The sequence below is a fragment of the Nannospalax galili genome, unplaced genomic scaffold, assembly GCF_000622305.1.
Source record: "Nannospalax galili isolate Female #2095 unplaced genomic scaffold, S.galili_v1.0 scaffold894, whole genome shotgun sequence".
NCBI classification, from domain to species: domain Eukaryota; kingdom Metazoa; phylum Chordata; class Mammalia; order Rodentia; family Spalacidae; genus Nannospalax; species Nannospalax galili.
In genome coordinates this window covers 259,280-277,281 of record NW_008334892.1, presented here as the reverse complement: position 1 = coordinate 277,281, position 18,002 = coordinate 259,280, and the positions used below count along the sequence as shown (strand labels likewise).

Here is an 18,002-nt window from a genome sequence, read left to right as displayed (position 1 = left end):
TAATCCTTTCAATAGCACAAAGCATTAATGATGAAATCAAAAGTAAAATTTTTATTAAATGTCGGCTCTAGCTGGGTATGGTGCCGTACACCTTTAATCCCATCACTGAGGAGGCGGAGGCAGGCAGAACTCTGTGAGATCTAGGCCACCCTGGTCTAACATAGTTCTAGGACAGCTGGGGCTACAGGGAGACCCTTTCTCATAAAAACCTGAAACAACAAAAAGTTGACTCCATAAATGACATGTCTGTTTCATTGAAAGTTTCTCCTAAATTGTTATGAAATGAAACTTGACACATAACTTAGAATGTTAGGTCTTAAAGACGTTCAGTACCAATGACTTTCTTCTCTTTTCTCTTATAGATCCAGACTTTACTTACCTTGGAGGTATTTTAAATCCCATTCCAGGTTTAGTATATTACCTCTTTTCTCCTGTGGCATTTTTTATTAGTTTTATTTTGCTTTAAACATCATTCTCTTTTTTTCTAGATTGCCAGTTTGAGCTTTCTGGAGCAGATGGAATAGTACGTTCTAGTCAGGTAGAACAAGAAGAAAAAACAAAGCCTGGCCAAGCAGTTGATTGCATATGGACAATTAAAGCCACTCCAAAAGCTAAGGTATATATTGACTGACTTCGGAGAAGAGCATAGTGAGACCCGACTTACGTGTGTATAGTTTTGAGTCATGCAAATAACTTTAAATTTTTATTGTTGTGTATGACATGTGTTATGTATATGCCAGCACATGTGCCACAACACACCTGGGGAGTTGGTTCTCTCCTTCCATCTTTGTGTGGGTTCCTGCCATCAAACTCAGGTCAAGATTCTATTTTGTTTTTACCTGATGAGTCATCTCATCAGCAACACAATAAAGTTCTTAATCTTAAAGGATTAAGGTTTTAAGCTGGGCGTGGCGGCGCACCCCTTTAATCCCAGCACTCAGGAGGCAGAGGCAGGTGGATCTGTATGAGTTCAAGGCCAGCCTGGTCTACATAGTGAGTTCCAAGACAGCTGGAGCTACAGGGAGACACCCTGTCACAAAAAACAAAAAAAAAAAAAAAAAAAGAAAATACAAATATTGATCAAAGATACACTTAAAAAATTTTTTTAGAGGTCTAGGGAGTTAGCTTGGTGCGTAAAGTCTTGCTGTACAAGCATAAAGACTTGAGTTTGGATCCCCACGTACATAAAGCCAGGGACCTTTTCAGTAGTGCATGTCTAACACCAATGTGAGGGAATAGGGCAGACAGGAGGATCCCAGAGGCTCCGCTGGTCAGCCAGTCCATCTGAAATGAGGAGCTCAAGATTCAAAGAGAAACCCTGTGTCAAAAACTAAGTAGTGAGGGAGGAATATGCCTGACATCCAGCTCTGGATTCCACGTTACCCTGGTTTTGTGCACATGTGCACACACACATGCACATATGTGCATGCATAGGCCACACACACAAGCACACAGTCTTCAGAATAAAGCCTTTTTTCTGGTAAGGAACACTAAGCTGCACGACATGGTTGGTGATACCAGTATGAGAACAATGAGTCTGAGTTCTGTTTTCTCACTGATCATATGAAACTTTTATGGACAGCGCTATAAAGAATGTTGTTGTTTTTTTTTTTTAATCTTTGACTGATGCAGATTGATTGCTAACTGCTTTTGGGTTTTGCTGAATTTATATGTATAGGACTAGCAACAGAAGTTAAACTTAATTTTTACATACGTAGAAAAGGGGAAAAGAAAAGAGAAATAGAAACTGGGAAAACATTTTTAAAAATATTTTATCATTTTTATTTTATGTGTGTGTGTGAGTGCACCCATGTCGTGCAATGCCTCGGATGTCAGAAGAGGGCTTCGGATTCCCTGGAACTGGAGTGAAGGATGGTTCGTAGCCGCCATGTGGGTGCTGGGAATCGAACCCGGGTCCTCTGCAAGAGCAGTTAGTGCTCTTAACTGCTGAGCCATCTCTCCAGCCCCATGGGGAAACATATCTTTAAAGAATTGTGAAGCTAGGCATGAAATTATATGCCTATAATCCCACTTAGGCTAAAACAGGATTTTCGTGAGTTAGTAGCCAGCGTATTGAGACCCTGACCCTTCCCTCCCCTGGAAATCATGAAAATTAGATTTATATTTATGGTAATGTGATAAATAACTTAAAAACACTTAAAACAAGTCAAAAAACACTTGGAAACACTGGGAAAAAATATATCAGATATCCCTTAAAAAGCAAATATAATTTAAAAACCAGTAATTTATTTTCCTTCCTTTAATGTGTCACCAAATAATATAGCTCTAGATCACATTTTTAAGTTTTGTGTATTTGTTGGGTTTTTTGGGGGGGTTTTGTTGTTATTGTTGGTTTTTTATCTTTTTTGAGACATGATCTCCTTATAGCCCCAGCTGGCCTCAAACTCACTTTGTAGACCAGGCTGGCCTTGAACTCACAGAGATCTGTCTGCCTCTGCCTCCCAAGTGCTAGAATTAAAGGCATGCTACCACACCCAGCTTATTTTATATTTGTATCGCCTAACTATAGATCAATAAAAACCAGTAATTCTTATGAAGACAGGTAACTATATATTAGTATAGTAAACTGAAGTCGATGTTACAAATGCCTCTGACTGATTTCAACAACTGATTACTGCCTAGGGTGGACATAACAGTAGCTTGTTTTAGCACTGACATTGGGGGGGGGACTAGAGTTTGTGTGACCATCATCAGGCCCCTATCAAATGGGGGCCCCATATCCCTCAGAGGGAGATGACTGACATGAACAAACAAAGCAAAATGAGTTTCTCTGAGTTCATGTCAGTGACAAGGAAACGTACTGTGGTGGCTTGTTCTCCGGCTGTGCTAAGGCTATGGTCTCCCTAGGATTTCATATCTGGAATATTACTTTTGGCTTTAGGATATGAATTTACATTCCCTGGTCTGGCCAGGAACCACAAATCACAAATTAGCAAGCCAATCCTAAGCTTATAAAAACTTGCCAAAAATATCCAGAGACTTCAGAGCTTACATCCATAAAGCTGTCCTGGAGAATTAGATAGCCCCTCTGCTCATAGCTCACAGTGAAGTGAAAGCAGACAATAAATGGCAAGAGGCTCAACTTTCTAGATTTTAGGTCTTCAAGAATTTACTATGTACTTTAAATATCCTAAAGAAAGCTGGGTGTGGTGGTGCACACCTTAAATCCCAGCGCTCAGGAGGTAGAGGTAGGCAGATCTCTGTGTAAGACTGAGGTCAGTATGGTCTACATAGTGAGTTCCAGGCCAGCTGTGGCTACAGGGAGACCCTTTCTCAAAAATAAAACCAGTATATAAATGTATGTATGTATGTCCTAAAGAAGGAACAAAAAAATGAGAAAGAAAAATGACTAGTTAATTTTTAAAATAGCTACATACATAGACTTCTGTAATAAGAGGAATGGTTATTAAAAATCTGAGGAAATTTTAGTAATGGGAAGGTGCAGTGTGTGTGTGTGTGTGTGTGTGTGTGTGTGTGTGTGTGTGTGTATGTGTGTATGTTTTGCCTGAAGAAGCCAGAAGAGGGTGTTAGAGCCCCGGAACTTGGGGTTAGGGACAATTGTTAGCTACCATGTGAGTGCTGGGATCCAAACCTAGGTCCTCTGAAGGAGCAGCCTGTGCTCTTAGCCCTAAGCCATCTCTGTAGCCCTTAAGTGCTACATTTGAAATCTAATTTCTTTTTTTATAAGACAAATACATTAAAATTTAAAGATAGAAAAGTTTTTAAATGGGACTGGGGAGATGGCTCAGTGAGTAAGTGCTTGCTGTGCAAGCCTGAGGACCTAAGTTTGGAGCCCTAGCTCTGATGTAAGCTGGGCAGGGCTGCACACTTCTCTAACCCCAGCACTGGGATGGAGGATGCCAAGATAGGTGGATCCCAGGGCTTCCCAGCTAGACTGACATGATGAGCTCCAGATTCAGTGATAGGCAATCTTAAAAAAACTAAGGTATAGAGTGATAAATGAAGACAACTAATGTCAGTTTCTGGCCTCTGCACATGCACACACTCGCATGCACTAAACACCAGTAAATAAGTGCAAAATAAAAAATGACAGCAAGACTGAGTGTGGTGGTGTAAAACTTTAATCCCAGCACTTGGGAGGCAGAGGCAGGTGGATATCTGTGAGTTCAAGGCCAGCCTGGTTCCACATAGTGGGTTCCAGGCCAGCTGGAGAGACCCTGCTGCAAAAAAGACCAAGAAAAAACAACAACGAAAGAAATGACAGCAAATACCGAGAGTGAATGTAACTATTAAAATAGAAATCAAGACACTAATTCACAATGATATATAAGTTAGAATCAAAATTATAGCCTTAAAACATAAATTGAAAATCAACAATTCCAGTTACAGTAGGTTTTTACCTTAATAATTAATACATCAAACATAAAAAATTATTGAGATTCATAAGATTTAAACAGCATGTGATATCTTGCTAACAACATCCAGAGAATATGTGTTCTTCATAAACATGCATGATAGATTTATCAGAACTGATCCATGTATTAGACACTAGCAAGCATAACAATTAACAGCACTTCTTCCTTTGCAGAATCAGCAACCCAAAAGTTATTCTCAAGCTTTGCATGCTTGAAAATGTACCAGTATGCTCCTTGGTAATTCATACACCCCAGAAGAAATCAGGATGGAATACATTTAAAACTCAGTAATTAGGGGCTGGAGAGATGGCTCAGCAGTTAAGAACACTGGTTGTTCTCGCGGAAAACCCAGGTTCGAATCCCAGCACCCACATGGCAGCTAACAGCTGTCCATAACTCCAGTTCCAGGGGTTCCAATGGCCTCTTCTGTCCTCCGTGGGCATTGCACGGCACAGGCTCACTTATCTACATGCAGGCAATATACTCATACACATAAAATAAAAGTAATAAATAAAAAATATTTTTAAAACACAGTAATTAAAATATTCGTATAAAAATGTGATGCATTTAAAAACAATTTAAACTTTGAGAGTATTTTAAGCAATTTATTTATATATTGGTTTCTGTGTGCTCTTTCATTTCTGTAAAGTTTTATACATATTCTTTTTATGTTTATTATTTTCAAAATATGTTTTGTAAATTTTTATGAATTTTTGTGTATTTCATACATAAAGTCGTCTTTATATCCCCTTCCCGACTGGCACCCTTCCATAGCCCCCCACCCAATTGGAATTCATACATTCTGTCATTTGTGTTAAGGCCTATTGTGTCATTATTGTCACAGACATCCCTCAGTGCAAGTTCATCCACTGGGGTCTAGGCAGCCTATCTAGAGTCCCTCTCTTTAAGAAGATAAGCTCTTCCTCACCCAGAAGTAATCAGCTGCCAATAATTCTTCAACTGAGAATTGGGACGTGCTGTTCATTTCCACAGTTCTGTGCTGGGTTTTCGTCTGCTTGAGTTTGCATGGGTCTTGTGCATGCTGACACCATTGCTGTAGGTTCGTATGAGAAGGGTCCCAGGATCCTGTAGGACTATTTCCATATGGTCATTCATCTCCTTCCTGGCTCTTACAATCTTTCTGTCCCCCTCTTCTACAGTGGTCCCTGAAGTCTGTGTGAAGTCTGTAGAGTTTAAGAGTTCTGTCCAAGGATCCATACTCTGCAGACTTACTCTCCAAGTTTTGGCCATTTGTGACTTTTTATGTTCTTGGCCCCTGTTGCATGAGGAAGCTTCATTAATGAGAATTAATAGATGCATTAGTGTCCTCTTTACCCCTTATTTTATGTTCCATGAGCCTTAGGTTTAGAGGTTGCATTGTAGATGTACCATTTTGACTTGGGAAATGTCTGTGTGTGACCGGTTGTGAAATTCTATAAGTCTCCTTTTGTTGAAAAGTATTTTGGGGATCTCTTAGGTATAGTATCATATCATCTGCAAAAAGGGATAATTTGACCTCTTCTTTTCCAATGAGTACTCCTTTAATTTCCTTCTCTTGTCTTGCTGCTCTTGTAAGAGCTTCAAGCACTATATTAAAAAGGACTGGAGGTAGTGGACATCCTTGTCTGGTTCCTGATTTTCATGGGAATGCTTCCAGTTTTTGTTGGCTATGGGTTTGTTGTATATAGCTTTAAATGTGTTGAGGTATGTTTCCTGCAGACCAATTCCCTCTAGGGCTTTGAACATAAATGCATGTTGAATTTTGTCAAAAGCCTTCTCTGCATCTATTGATATGACTGGGCAATTTTTGTCTTCGAATCCATTTATATGATTTATGACATTTATTGACTTATGTATATTGAACCCTGCATCTCTAGAATAAAGTCGACTTAATCATGGTGGATGATCTTTTTGATGTATGTCTGTGGTTTTCAAGTATTTTGTTGAGAATTTTTGTATCCATGTTCATTAAGGATATGCACCTATAGTTTTATTTTTTGATTGTGTATTTTTTTTGTCTCTTTGAGACAAGGTCTCACTGTAGCCCCAGCTGTCCTGTAACTCATTATGTAGACCAGGCCGGCCTTGAACTTACAGAGAGCCACCTGCCTCTGCCTCCCAGGGCTGGGACTAAAGGCGTGTGCCATCATGCCTGGATTTTTGGTTGTGTCTTTACCTGGTTTGGGTATTAGAGTGATGCTAGCTTCATAGAAAGAGTTTGGGGGATTGTCGCTGCGTTTCTTTCTTTTTGAATAATTTAAGTAGTATTGGTTGTAGAACTTATTTAAATGTCTGGTAGAATTCTGCTGTAAATTCTTCTGGTCCTGGACTTTGTTAACTTGGGAGGTTTTGTATTACTGTTTGAATTTCCTTATATGGCATGGGTCTATTTAAGCTGTTGATCTCTTTTTGGTTTAACTTTGGTGATTCCCATGATTTTAGATGTCCATCGATTTCTTTTAGGTTTTCAAATTTAGTGGGTATAGGTTTTTAAAGTATTCCCTTATAATGTTCTGGATCTTTTTTGCTGTCTCTTGTGATGTTTTCCCTTTCATCTGTTTTTGTTCATTTGGAGTTGTTCTTTCTTTGTTTTGGTTAACTGGGCTGAGGTTTTGTCTATCTTGTCTATCTTTTCAAAGAACCAGCTCTTAGATTCATTGGTTCTTTGTATTGTTTTCTTTGCTTCTATTTCATTGATTTCTGCTCTGATTTTTGTTATTTCTTGTTGTCTGCTGGGTTTAGGTTTCATTTGCTGTTGCTTTCCCAGAGTCTTGAGTTGCAATATTAAGTCATTTATTTGTGCTCTTTCTGATTTTTTAATATAGGCACTCAGAGTCCATCTTAGGACTGCTTTTAAAGTGGCCCAAAGATTTTGTGTTGTATTATCCTTTTCATTTAATTCTTTTAAAAACAATTTTTATTTAATTTTTGTGTATTTTATACAGAATATCTCAAAGAATTTAATCCTCTTTATACCCCCATCCCCACCAGCATGCTCCCATAGCCCCCCAACTGGAACCCATATACTCTGTCATCTGTATTAAGGCCCAATGTGTCAAGTCAGTTTCCCCAGATGTTCCCCCGTGCAAGTCTATCCACTGAGGTCTAGTCAGGCTGTCTAGCGTCTCTTGTTTTAGAAAGATCAGCTCTTTCTCATCCAGCAGTGATCAGCTACCAGTGTTTCCTCAGCTAAGATTTCCCCAGTTCTACACTGGGTTTTTGTCTGCCCGAGTTCGCATGGGACTTTAAAAATATATATGTATTATTTATTATTTTTATTTTATGTGTATGTGTGTATTGCCTGCATCTGTGTAAGTGCACCTGTGTCCTGAAATGCTCTCGGAGGTCAGAAGGGGGCGTTGGATCCCCTGGAACTGGAGTTACAGTTGTTAGCTGCCATGTGGTTGCTGGGATTTGAACTCTGGTCTTCAGTGTTCTTAACTGCTGAGCCATCTCTCCAGCTCCTGTATAGGACTTTTGTATGCTGACACTATCTTTTAATTCTTTTATTCTTTCTTAATTTCTTCTTTGATCCATTCATCATTCAGTAGTGTGTTGTTTAGTCTCCATGCGTTCATGTAGTTACTAGGGCTTCTTTTGGTGTTGATTTTAAGCTTATTGCATTGTGGTCTGATAGACTGCATGGAATTATTTCCATTTTTTGGTATTTGTTGAGGTTTGTTTTGTGCCCCCAAGGTAGGGGGATGGGCATGATTTGGGAGGCTCACCACCACCTAGAGGCTGGATTCGGGTACTCTCAGGCAGCCTGCAAGGGTCTGGGCCCTACTAAAGGGCAGAAGAACTTAGCCCTGTAGCAATGGGAGTGGCTGCAGTTGTTTCCAAGGTGGCTCACCACCAAGCAGAGGCCAGATTCAGCACTCTGGGGAAGCCTGCGTAGGCCATACTTTGAGAGTACTTATGACCATAGAAGAAAAATGATTGAATTTAGTGTGCTAATATTCAGCTTCATAGGTAAAAGAATGACAAATCTGCCAGGCATGGTGACTTACACCTTTAATCCTCCCAGCACTCAGGAAACCCAGGCACAGGATCTCTGAGATCCAGGCCAGTCTGGTTTATATAGTAAATTCTAGGCCATCAGGAGGTACAGGGAAACCCTGTCTTTAAAAAAAAAAAAAAAAAAGACTTTCTAAAGAAAGTAAAGGATAATTTTAGAAGCAGAAGTAAGGACTGGAGAGATGGCTCAGAGGTTAAGAGCAGTAGCTGCTCTAGCATAGGACCCAGGTTTTATTCCCACCACCCACATGACATCTTCTTCTGAACTCGAGCGTATTGCATGACACAGATGCACTTACACACGTTCAGGCAATACACTCATACACGTAAAAATAATAAATATTTTTAAAACATAAAAGCAGAAATAAACCATGGGGTCCGGGTTAACCCTAATCATCAACTCGACACAGCCTAGGATTACCTGAGAGGAGACGCCTCAATTGAGGAATCTCTTAGATCAACTTGGTGTGTGGGCATGGCTGTGAGGGATCCTCTTGCTTATTACCTAAAGTAGGAGGGTCCACCCCACTGTCGAGTGACACCATTCCTCAGACAATGGTCTTGAGCTATATTTTTTTAAAAAGTGTAGCTAAGCATGAGTAAGCCAGCCAGAGAATGAGCCTGCATGAAGCATTCCTCCATTAGTTCTCCTTTGGGTTCCTGCTTAAGTTCTGCCCTGACTGACATCCCTCAATGATGGATTGTGAACTAAAAGTATAAGCCAGTAAATGCATTTCTTCAGAGTGTTGTATCACAGCAACAGATGAAACTAAGATACCCAGAAACAGCCCTGGGTGGCAAGGGCCTATTATTCTGACTACTTAAGACATGCAGGATGAAATTGAGTTTGAGGTCAGTCCAAAAAAAAATTGACCAAAGAAGCTGTAGAACATAATAGGCAAACCTCTAGCTAGATTGATACGGATGTGGGTGGGGGGAACAACACCAAATAATTTTAGAAATATTAGAGATAGGAAAGGACAAATCAATGATAGCAAAATTTAAAAACTCTTATTAGGGGCTGGAGAGATGGCTCAGTGGTTAGGAACACTGGTTGTTCTTGGAGAAGACCCAGGTTTGAATCCCAGCACCCACACGGCAGCTAACAGCTGTCCATAACTCCAGTTCCAGGGGATCCAGTGGCCTCTTTTGTCCTCCGCAGGCATTGCGCAACACGGGTGCACTTACCTACATGCAGGCAATACACTCATACACATAAAATAAAAATAATAAAGAACATAAAACTCTTATTAGAAAGAACTAAAAAGGGGCTAGAGAGATGGCTCGGTGGTTAAGAGCACTGGCTGCTCTTGCAAAAGACCTGAGATCAGTTCCCAGCACCCACATGGCAGCTTAAAATTCCAGTTCCAGGGGATCTTGTGCCCTGACTTCCGTAGGCATTACTTGACATTGGTCCACACTTACATGCATGCAGACAGAACACTTATATACATAAAATAAAAATAATAAATAAAATGTAAAAAAGAAAGAACTAAAAAAAGTAAAAATTAGCACAAGTTCGTCTTTTAAAAAGTGGGCAAGGACTGAGCAGAGAGCTCAGTAAAGTGCTTTTCCACACAGAATGAGGCCCTGTTGCCCATCACCCACATAAAGTCAGATGTGATGGTGCAAACTTACAGTCTCAGCACTGGGAAGCCAGAGATCCCTGGGATTTGCAGAACACCCAGCCTAGCCTAACCTGAAAGTCCCTGGTCCCAGTGAGGGATCCTGCCTCAAAAAACAAGGTGAATGGCTCCTGAATAAGGGCACCCAAGATTGACCTCTGAACTTTGTTCACATGTGCATGTGTGCTGTCCATCCCACACACACACACACACACACACACACACACACACACACACAAAGCAGGGAGCGTGGAGAGATGTTTAGTTGACATAGTGCTTCCTGGACAAGAATGAGAACCTGAGTTTGATTGCCAGCACCCACAAACACCGGGCACAATAGTGTACACCAATAATCCCAGTGCTGGGGAGATAGGCACAGAGGACCCCTGGGGCTTGCTAACCAGCCAGTCTACCTGACTTGGCAAGGTTCCGTGACAGACCGTGTCTCCCCAAAATAATAATAATATGGAGAACAATTAAGGCAGATACCTGATGTCGACCTAGACCTATATATACATATACCTGGGTACACATACACAGTTAAACATACACAGATATACACACAAGTTGGCAAGTGATCTTAATGGACATTTCTCAAAAGAAAGCATACACATGGTCAGTAGCTATATTAAAAACAGCTAAGCATCACAATAATAGAAAAGCAAATAAAAATTTGACCACAATTAGAATGGCTGTTACTAAAAAAAAAAAAGACAGTAACATCCTAAGGAGGCAGAAGAAAGGTGAATCCCTATAACTTGTTTGTGGAAATGTAAATTAATAGTAGCCACTATGGTAACCAGTATAGAACTTAATCAGAAAACTACAAGTGGCACTACCATGTGATTTTTAGCTCTTCTGCTACTGGACATACATCCAAAGGAAAATAAGTGTTCAGATAGGTGCACTTTCCTGTTTATTCCAGCACTGTTCAGAATAGCCAAGCTACGAAAGCAATAGATGAACAAAAAGAAAGTTACATATATTACAATGGAATAGATTACTCATCTATGAAAACAAGTGAAGTACTGTCATTTGCAGCAACATTTCTGAACCTAGAGGACATTATGTTAAACAAAATAAATTAGACATAAACAGATACCACATGTACTCACTTAGATGTAGAAGCTTTAAAACAGCTGATGTCAGAGTAGAATAGTGGTAACCACAGGCTGGGAAGCAGAGGACAAGGAAAGGAGAGGATGGCAAACAGGTATGTGGATGTAGTTGACAAAAATTAACTGGATTTCAACAAAGGTGGTTGAGAGGATTTTGAATATTTCTAACACAATGATGCATGTTTAAAGTAATAGGTATGCTGATCAGCTTTATCTGAGAATTACGTAGTGTATACCTATATTGAAATGTCATACTATACTCAATAATTATGTGTAATTATTATGTGTCAGTAAAAATAAAAATAAACTGGGCATGATGGTACATGTGAGAGGCAGTGATAAGAGGATGACAACTTCAGTCAGGGCGCAGTGGTACACACCTTTATTCTCAGCAATCCAGAGGCAGAGGCAGAGGCAGGTGGATCTCTGTGAGTTCAAGGCTAACCTGGTCTACATAGTGAGTTCCAGGCCAGCTGGGGCTACAGGGAGACCCTGTCTCAAAAAGACCAAAAAAATCAAAATGTCCTTGGGCGTCCTAGCAACATACTCTGTTCCAAAAGCCAGAAATGTCAAAAGTATTTGGGGGCTTGTATCTAATCCCTAAAAGATTTTAGGGTTACCTCTTTAGAGAGGGGACTGTTAAGAGTAGCAAAAAGCCCAATTAAAAAAGAAAAAAGAATGAGTACATGAAGTTGTCAGGAAAAAGTGATGGGGAGATATGGGAGGAGTTGGAGGGGAGGGAGTGGGCATGGATTTGATCAAAACACCTTATATGCATGTATGAAATTCTCAATAAATTTTTTAAGTTAAAAAAGAAAACCAAAAAATAAAAAGAGGATGGCACGACAAATTCAAGGCAAGCTTGAACTACATAGTAACACGTGTCTAAAAAAAATTCAGTAAAGGGACTGGAGAGATGACTCAGCAGTTAAGAGCAGTGGCTGCTCAAGTACCTGGGTTTGACGCCCAGCACCCATGTGATAGCTAACAACCATCTGTAACTACAATTCCAGAAGATCCAACACCCTCTTCTGACTTGCATGACATGGGTGCACTTACATGCAGGCAATACACTCATGTACATAAAATAAAAATAATAAGATATGAAGAATTCAATGAAAGTTGAAGTAGAAATAAAGATATCTTTTAACTATTATAATAAAAGTCATCTATGAAGTATACCAGATGAATAACGGGAACAGCACTGTTGGGAACCAGTTGATTGAAAGATACGTAAGCCAAATTAATTCATGGAATCAAATTACAAATGGGAAAGATTCATGACATTAGATAATTAGAAATTTGAACACTGATAATATTAACAAGTTGCTTATTTGGTGTGACTATGATATGGAATAGGATTTGTGTGCGTGTGTATGCGAGTGTATGTGTGTGCATACACACGCATTCATGCCTGCATGTGGAAGCCAGAGGTCAACCTCAGGTATCATTCCTCAGAAGCTATTCACTTTGCTTTTTGAGAGAGGAACTCTCACTGGCCTGGGGCTAGATAGGGTGAGTGGCCAACAAGCCCAGGGATCTGCCTGTCTCCACCTTCCCAGCACTAGTATTACAAGCACGCTCCACGATGCACAGCTTTTCTACATAGGTTCTGGGGGTCAAAATGAGGTCCTCATGCTTGCATAGCAAGCACTTTACTGACTGAGCTATCTCCTCAGCTCTAGGAAAGAATTTCTTTGTTAAAGTGGTACATACAGAACTACCTATAGATGAAATTAGTATCTGGTATTGGTTCCCTTATACAAATAATTATATATTGTCCCTAATATGAGGGGCAGAAGTAATGAAAGACGGAGATAAAACAAGATTGGCTGAATTGATAGTTATTGAACTTGGGGGTATATTCTATATTTTGTCTACTTTTGCATGTTTAAAGTTTTCCATATTGAGTTTTAGATTATCATAAGAATATCTTGAACAACTCTTTATTAATGAATTGGTAATGATCTAAATTGTGTCTGGGGTATGGAGAGAATCCCCATCTTCCTCCCTATGCCCCACCACCACCTGCCCTCAAAATCTCACAACTCGCAACAGGTTGGGCTAAAACTCCGGGGAAATTTTCTCATTCTGGGCAAAGATACTGGGGAAAGGAGGAAAGTTGTCAAGTCATCTAGAGAACAGACAGAGAGAGAGAAAGGCAACACATTCTCAACTCCTGAGCTGCATATGCATACAGGAGATCCATAGAACATGTTAAAGCTGTTGAAAATCAAATTACGGAATAAGCCACCATCTCTGCCTCTGAGTGGGGCCATTACCTGGATAAGCCTACATGGCACAGCAGAGGCTTTGAAAATAGCCAACATTGGAACCACCATCAGACAAAGTGAGATTGAATGTGTAGTGGGAAGCCAACTGTTATTTGCCTGTCACAATGGAAGCAGCAAAAAAAACTCAGTGACATCAAGATGTTTTAACGAAGTTCAGTCTTACATCATGATGCACAAGATGTCAGGGGAGGCTGGTGCGGTGGTGGCTCATGCCTGTACCCTCAGTACTTCGGGTACTGAGAGGAGGGTGCCTGCAAGTTTGAGGCCAGCCTGGGTTCTAGAGTAGGTTCTAGGCCAGCGAGGACCGCGTAAGGAGACCCTGTTATAAAACAACAACAACAAAATGTTTGGTTCAAGATAAGAGTTTTTTAAAATGACCTCAGCCGAGAAACTGAAAGTATAAAAGAATCAAGCAGAAGTCATATCTAAGGTTTATAGAAAAAAATACCTTACATAATGTCTATCAGAAAGGAAATGATATGAAGTCAGTAAATTTAAAGGTGAATTGGTAGAAATGATCAAACCTAAATTGAGAAAAATTGAAAACAAATTAATGGAGTCTCAGGAGCCTGTGAGACAGTTTCAGAGTGTCTGACATACCATTTCGTCTATAGAGAGAAAAGAAGAGCTTAGTACAGAATAAATATTTGAAGAAATCATTTTGAGCACCAAATTTGGTGAAATCTCTAAAATTTCCTCCAGATTTAAGAAATTCAGTGAGTACCAAAACAATAAACGGAAAGGACTGCACATACCATGATCACATTAATTGAAACTAATGACTGAGACCCTGAGGTCTATCAGAGGGAAAACAGTGCTTTTTATATAAGGGAGCAATTATTAGAATAACTCACAGGTTTCCCTTCAAAAAAGTCATAGAATATATAACCAATAGCTCAAAATCCTTTAAATGCTATTAAAAAAAAACTATGAGCTCAGAGTATTTATTTTTATTGATTTGATTTTTTTCTTACATGGAGTGTTCCTTTGTAGCCCATGCTGGTATCAGAATCACAGTCCTCCAGCCTCAGCCCCCTCCACTAGAGTACTAAGGCATAGTTGAACTCGGAATTTTATAGCTACAAAATTCTCATGAGTGGAGACAAACTGAAAACATATTATGATGAAGACAAAGAAATTGCAAAGGATGTTCTTTAGGTAAAAGAGAAGTATTACTGAATCAGAACTTCATGAATGAAGGGCAGCAAATAATATTTGGATAAATAAAACACTTTTGCTCATATCAGAATGATAAAGAATTTCACTCTACCAGTGTTAAAAAGGAAAAGAAAATACAGTGAACTGCTTCTCTGGTCCACAGTCAACGGCTTAGATGAAGTGAACAAATTTTTTAAAAACTGCATGCTGTCTAGATAGAGTCAAGAAGAAAGAGGTAATCTGGGTCATCCTACATTATTTGTCCTAGACTTGAAGTCATAGTTTAAAACTTTTAGCTGAAGAAACATTGGCAACTGATTACTGCTAGGTGAGGAAGAGTTGATCTTCCTAAAACAAGAGACTAGATAGGCTGACTGGAGAACATCTGGGGACACTAACTTGACACATTGGGACAGAGTATATGGGTTCCAATGCAGGGACTATGGGAGGGTGCTGGTGGGGACAGAGATATAAAGCTGAGTAAGATTGTTTGATATATTCTGTATAAAATACACAAAAATTCAATTAAAAATGAAGGGGGTGGGGAAAACAACCTTATAACAAGGGGCTGGAGAGATGATTCAGCGGTTAAGAGCGCTGGCTATTCTTCCAGAGGACCTAAGTTTGGTTCCCAGCACAACAAAGTTGCTAACAACCATCTGAAACTTAAGTTCCAGGGGATACAACACGCTCTTTTTGCCTCCACAGGCATTGCACAACATGGTAAATATATGCAAGCAAAACATTCATCACATAAATCAATTTAAAAAAATTTTCTTGTACCAAAAAATGTTCTAGGCTTACATGGATTTACTGACAAATTGTACCAGGATTTAAAGGATGTAATAACAATTCAGAATCTCAGAAAAGAAATAGGAGGGCACACACTGGGTGGGTGGCATGCACCTTTAACCCTAACCCTCGGGAGGCGGAATCAGGTAGATCTCTGAGAATGAGGCTATACCCTGGTCCACATCATGACTTCCAGGTGGGCTGGGACTAGGGAGACCCTGTCAAATAACCAACAACAACAAAAAAAGAAAGAAATGCAGGCTCCTTTCATAAGACACATTACTCTGTTACCATAAAAGGCATAAACTGATGGCAAAAAATCTTGGGAAGAAAGATGCAAAAAAATTCATACATGTCCAGGATGGCAACAGGCCAGAAGTATTCAATAAAATGTATCTTTTCATGCACTCTGGAATGAGAGTAGTATGTGTGACCCTCCATTTCATTTTCTCAGGTTTATAAATTGTCTTAAAAGTTGACCTATGCTATTAACTTGGAGGTTTCACTATTTTAGGGTTATTTCTTTTTGGCTTCTTTGTAGCCCAGGCTGACCTTGTACTTTCTATGTAGCCAAGGCAGGCCTTGAGTTCTGAATACCCTGTATCCACCTCCCAAATAAGAAATTACAAGCATATACTACCACATCAGGTTCTGTTTTACTGTATTCACAATAAAATAAGTTTATGTTCTTGTCATATGACTTACCTTGAGCTTTGATTTTAAGAAAAGTGTCTTTGAAGAGCATTTACTGTAGGTTTATATGTAACATTTTTCTCTGTATTAAAAGAATAAGCAGATTGGCAGATGTGTAGGTGCATGCCTGTAATTCCACCTCCTTCAGAGGAGGCTGAGGAAGGAGGCTGACAAGTTTGAGGCTAGTCTGGGCAACTTTACCCATACCATATCTCAAAAATGGATGAATTAATGAATGAGACCAGGCATGGTGGCACACCTTCAATCCCAGCAGAGGCAAGTGATAGCAAGTTCTAGGCCAGCTGAGGCTATGAGGAGACCCTATCTCTAACAAGACCAAAAACAAAAAAGAATGAGGACCAGCAAGATGGCTGAGTGTGGGAATGACTTTTATTAATGGACATAAACTGGACTAAGTTTTAGTTAACCCCAGCAAAACCATGTGCTCCTGTGTCTTATGACCTTGGCACCTGATCTCATCTCCTAGGCAACCTCAGTTTGGTACTCTAACCAAAAAGGATGAATTAACAGATGAATGTGGATAACTTGAGAATTAACATATCACAGTGCTGAAAGGCAGTGCACCAGCCCCATTGCATACAGTGGAGGTTGGGAAAGATTGACCTTGGATGAATGAAATATTCTAGAACTAGGAAAGAAAGGGCAAATGATCTGTTAAGATTAGTATGGAATCAAGCTTGTACTTCCTCAGTTGAAGCTGGAGAAACAATTTTGAATAAAATTATAAGTGGGGCTGGACTCAGGACACCGTTCCAGAAACAATTCCAGCAGTCAGTTCCATCAGCACAGTTCAAGGAGACATGTGGCTACAGGGAAACCTTGTCTCAAAAAGACAAAAAGACAAAAAAAAAAAAAAAAAAAAAAAACCCTAAATTTAAAAGTCAGTCTATTCAGGTGATCATACTGTTGGCATAGAAACATCACAGCTCAGCAGATAAAAGTGCTTACTACAAAATGCTTACTACAAAATCTGATGGAGCTCACATAAAGTGGGTTGAGATTACCAACTTCACAAATTGTGCTCTGACTTCCACATACGTGGAAGCCATGACGTGTGTGTGCAAACCCAATAGCTATAGTAAATAATTTTTTTCAACTAATGGAAAATAAGGGAGGGGTGCAGTTCAGTGGCATCTACAAGACCTGAGTTCAGTAATCCTAGTACCACTCCCACCTGCTGAAAGGCAATAAATAGACATTTTGATTGTTTTGCTGATACTTAGTTCTACCAATTTGTAGTTTTATAAACCTAGTCACTACTTTCTGTGAGCTGGATATGGTTCTGTAGGAAGACCTTACTGTGTAATAGAAGAGGCCAATAGTTATGTTAGAGCCATGAGCAGAATATTTTTATTGCAAAAGTAATTAATGAGAGTGAATTATATACTTAAGAGATGTACTTGGGGACTGGCAAGATGACTCAAGTGGGCAAGGGCACCTTACCTGATAACCTGAGTTTGATCCACAGGATGTGCTTGTTAGAAGGAGAGAACTGATTGCTGAAAGGTGCTCTTGACCTCCACATGAGGGCTGTGGCATGCATGCAACCCCCTAAACGCAGATACATGCACATACACTCAAAATAATCATGACCATTATAATAGTAAATAAATAAAAATTAAGGGAATAGCCAGGCATGGTGTTTAGCCTTTGATCCTAGCACTTGGGAGGCAGAGGCAGGTGGATCTCTCTGAGCTCAAGGCAGCCTGGTCTACATAGAGAGTTCCAGGTCAACTGGGGCTACAGGGAAAAGACAAAAAAAAAATTAGAAAAGACAAAAAATTAAGGGAGTATGTTACGTTTTTTGAGCAGGGTCTCAAGTAGGCCAGGCTGGCCCTTGAACTTGTTATATGAAGCTATCATGACCTGATCCTCCTGTCTCCACTT

The 18,002-nt window shown here is 39.8% G+C and overlaps 1 protein-coding gene across 4 annotated transcripts in view; it reads left to right on the top strand.

The window, feature by feature from the left end:
• The window catches only part of Neto2 (neuropilin and tolloid like 2), an 88,538-nt gene that overhangs the window by 45,004 nt on the left and 25,532 nt on the right, over positions 1-18,002 (top strand). For 3 of the 4 annotated variants that reach the window (XM_008829637.3, XM_008829633.3, XM_008829634.3), the window contains exons 5-6: positions 363-407; positions 489-616. In XM_008829637.3, coding sequence (XP_008827859.1) covers positions 363-407; positions 489-616 — 173 coding nt within the window. The remainder of the gene's footprint in view (positions 1-362; positions 408-488; positions 617-18,002) is intronic. The other variant, XM_008829635.2, reaches the window with a different exon arrangement.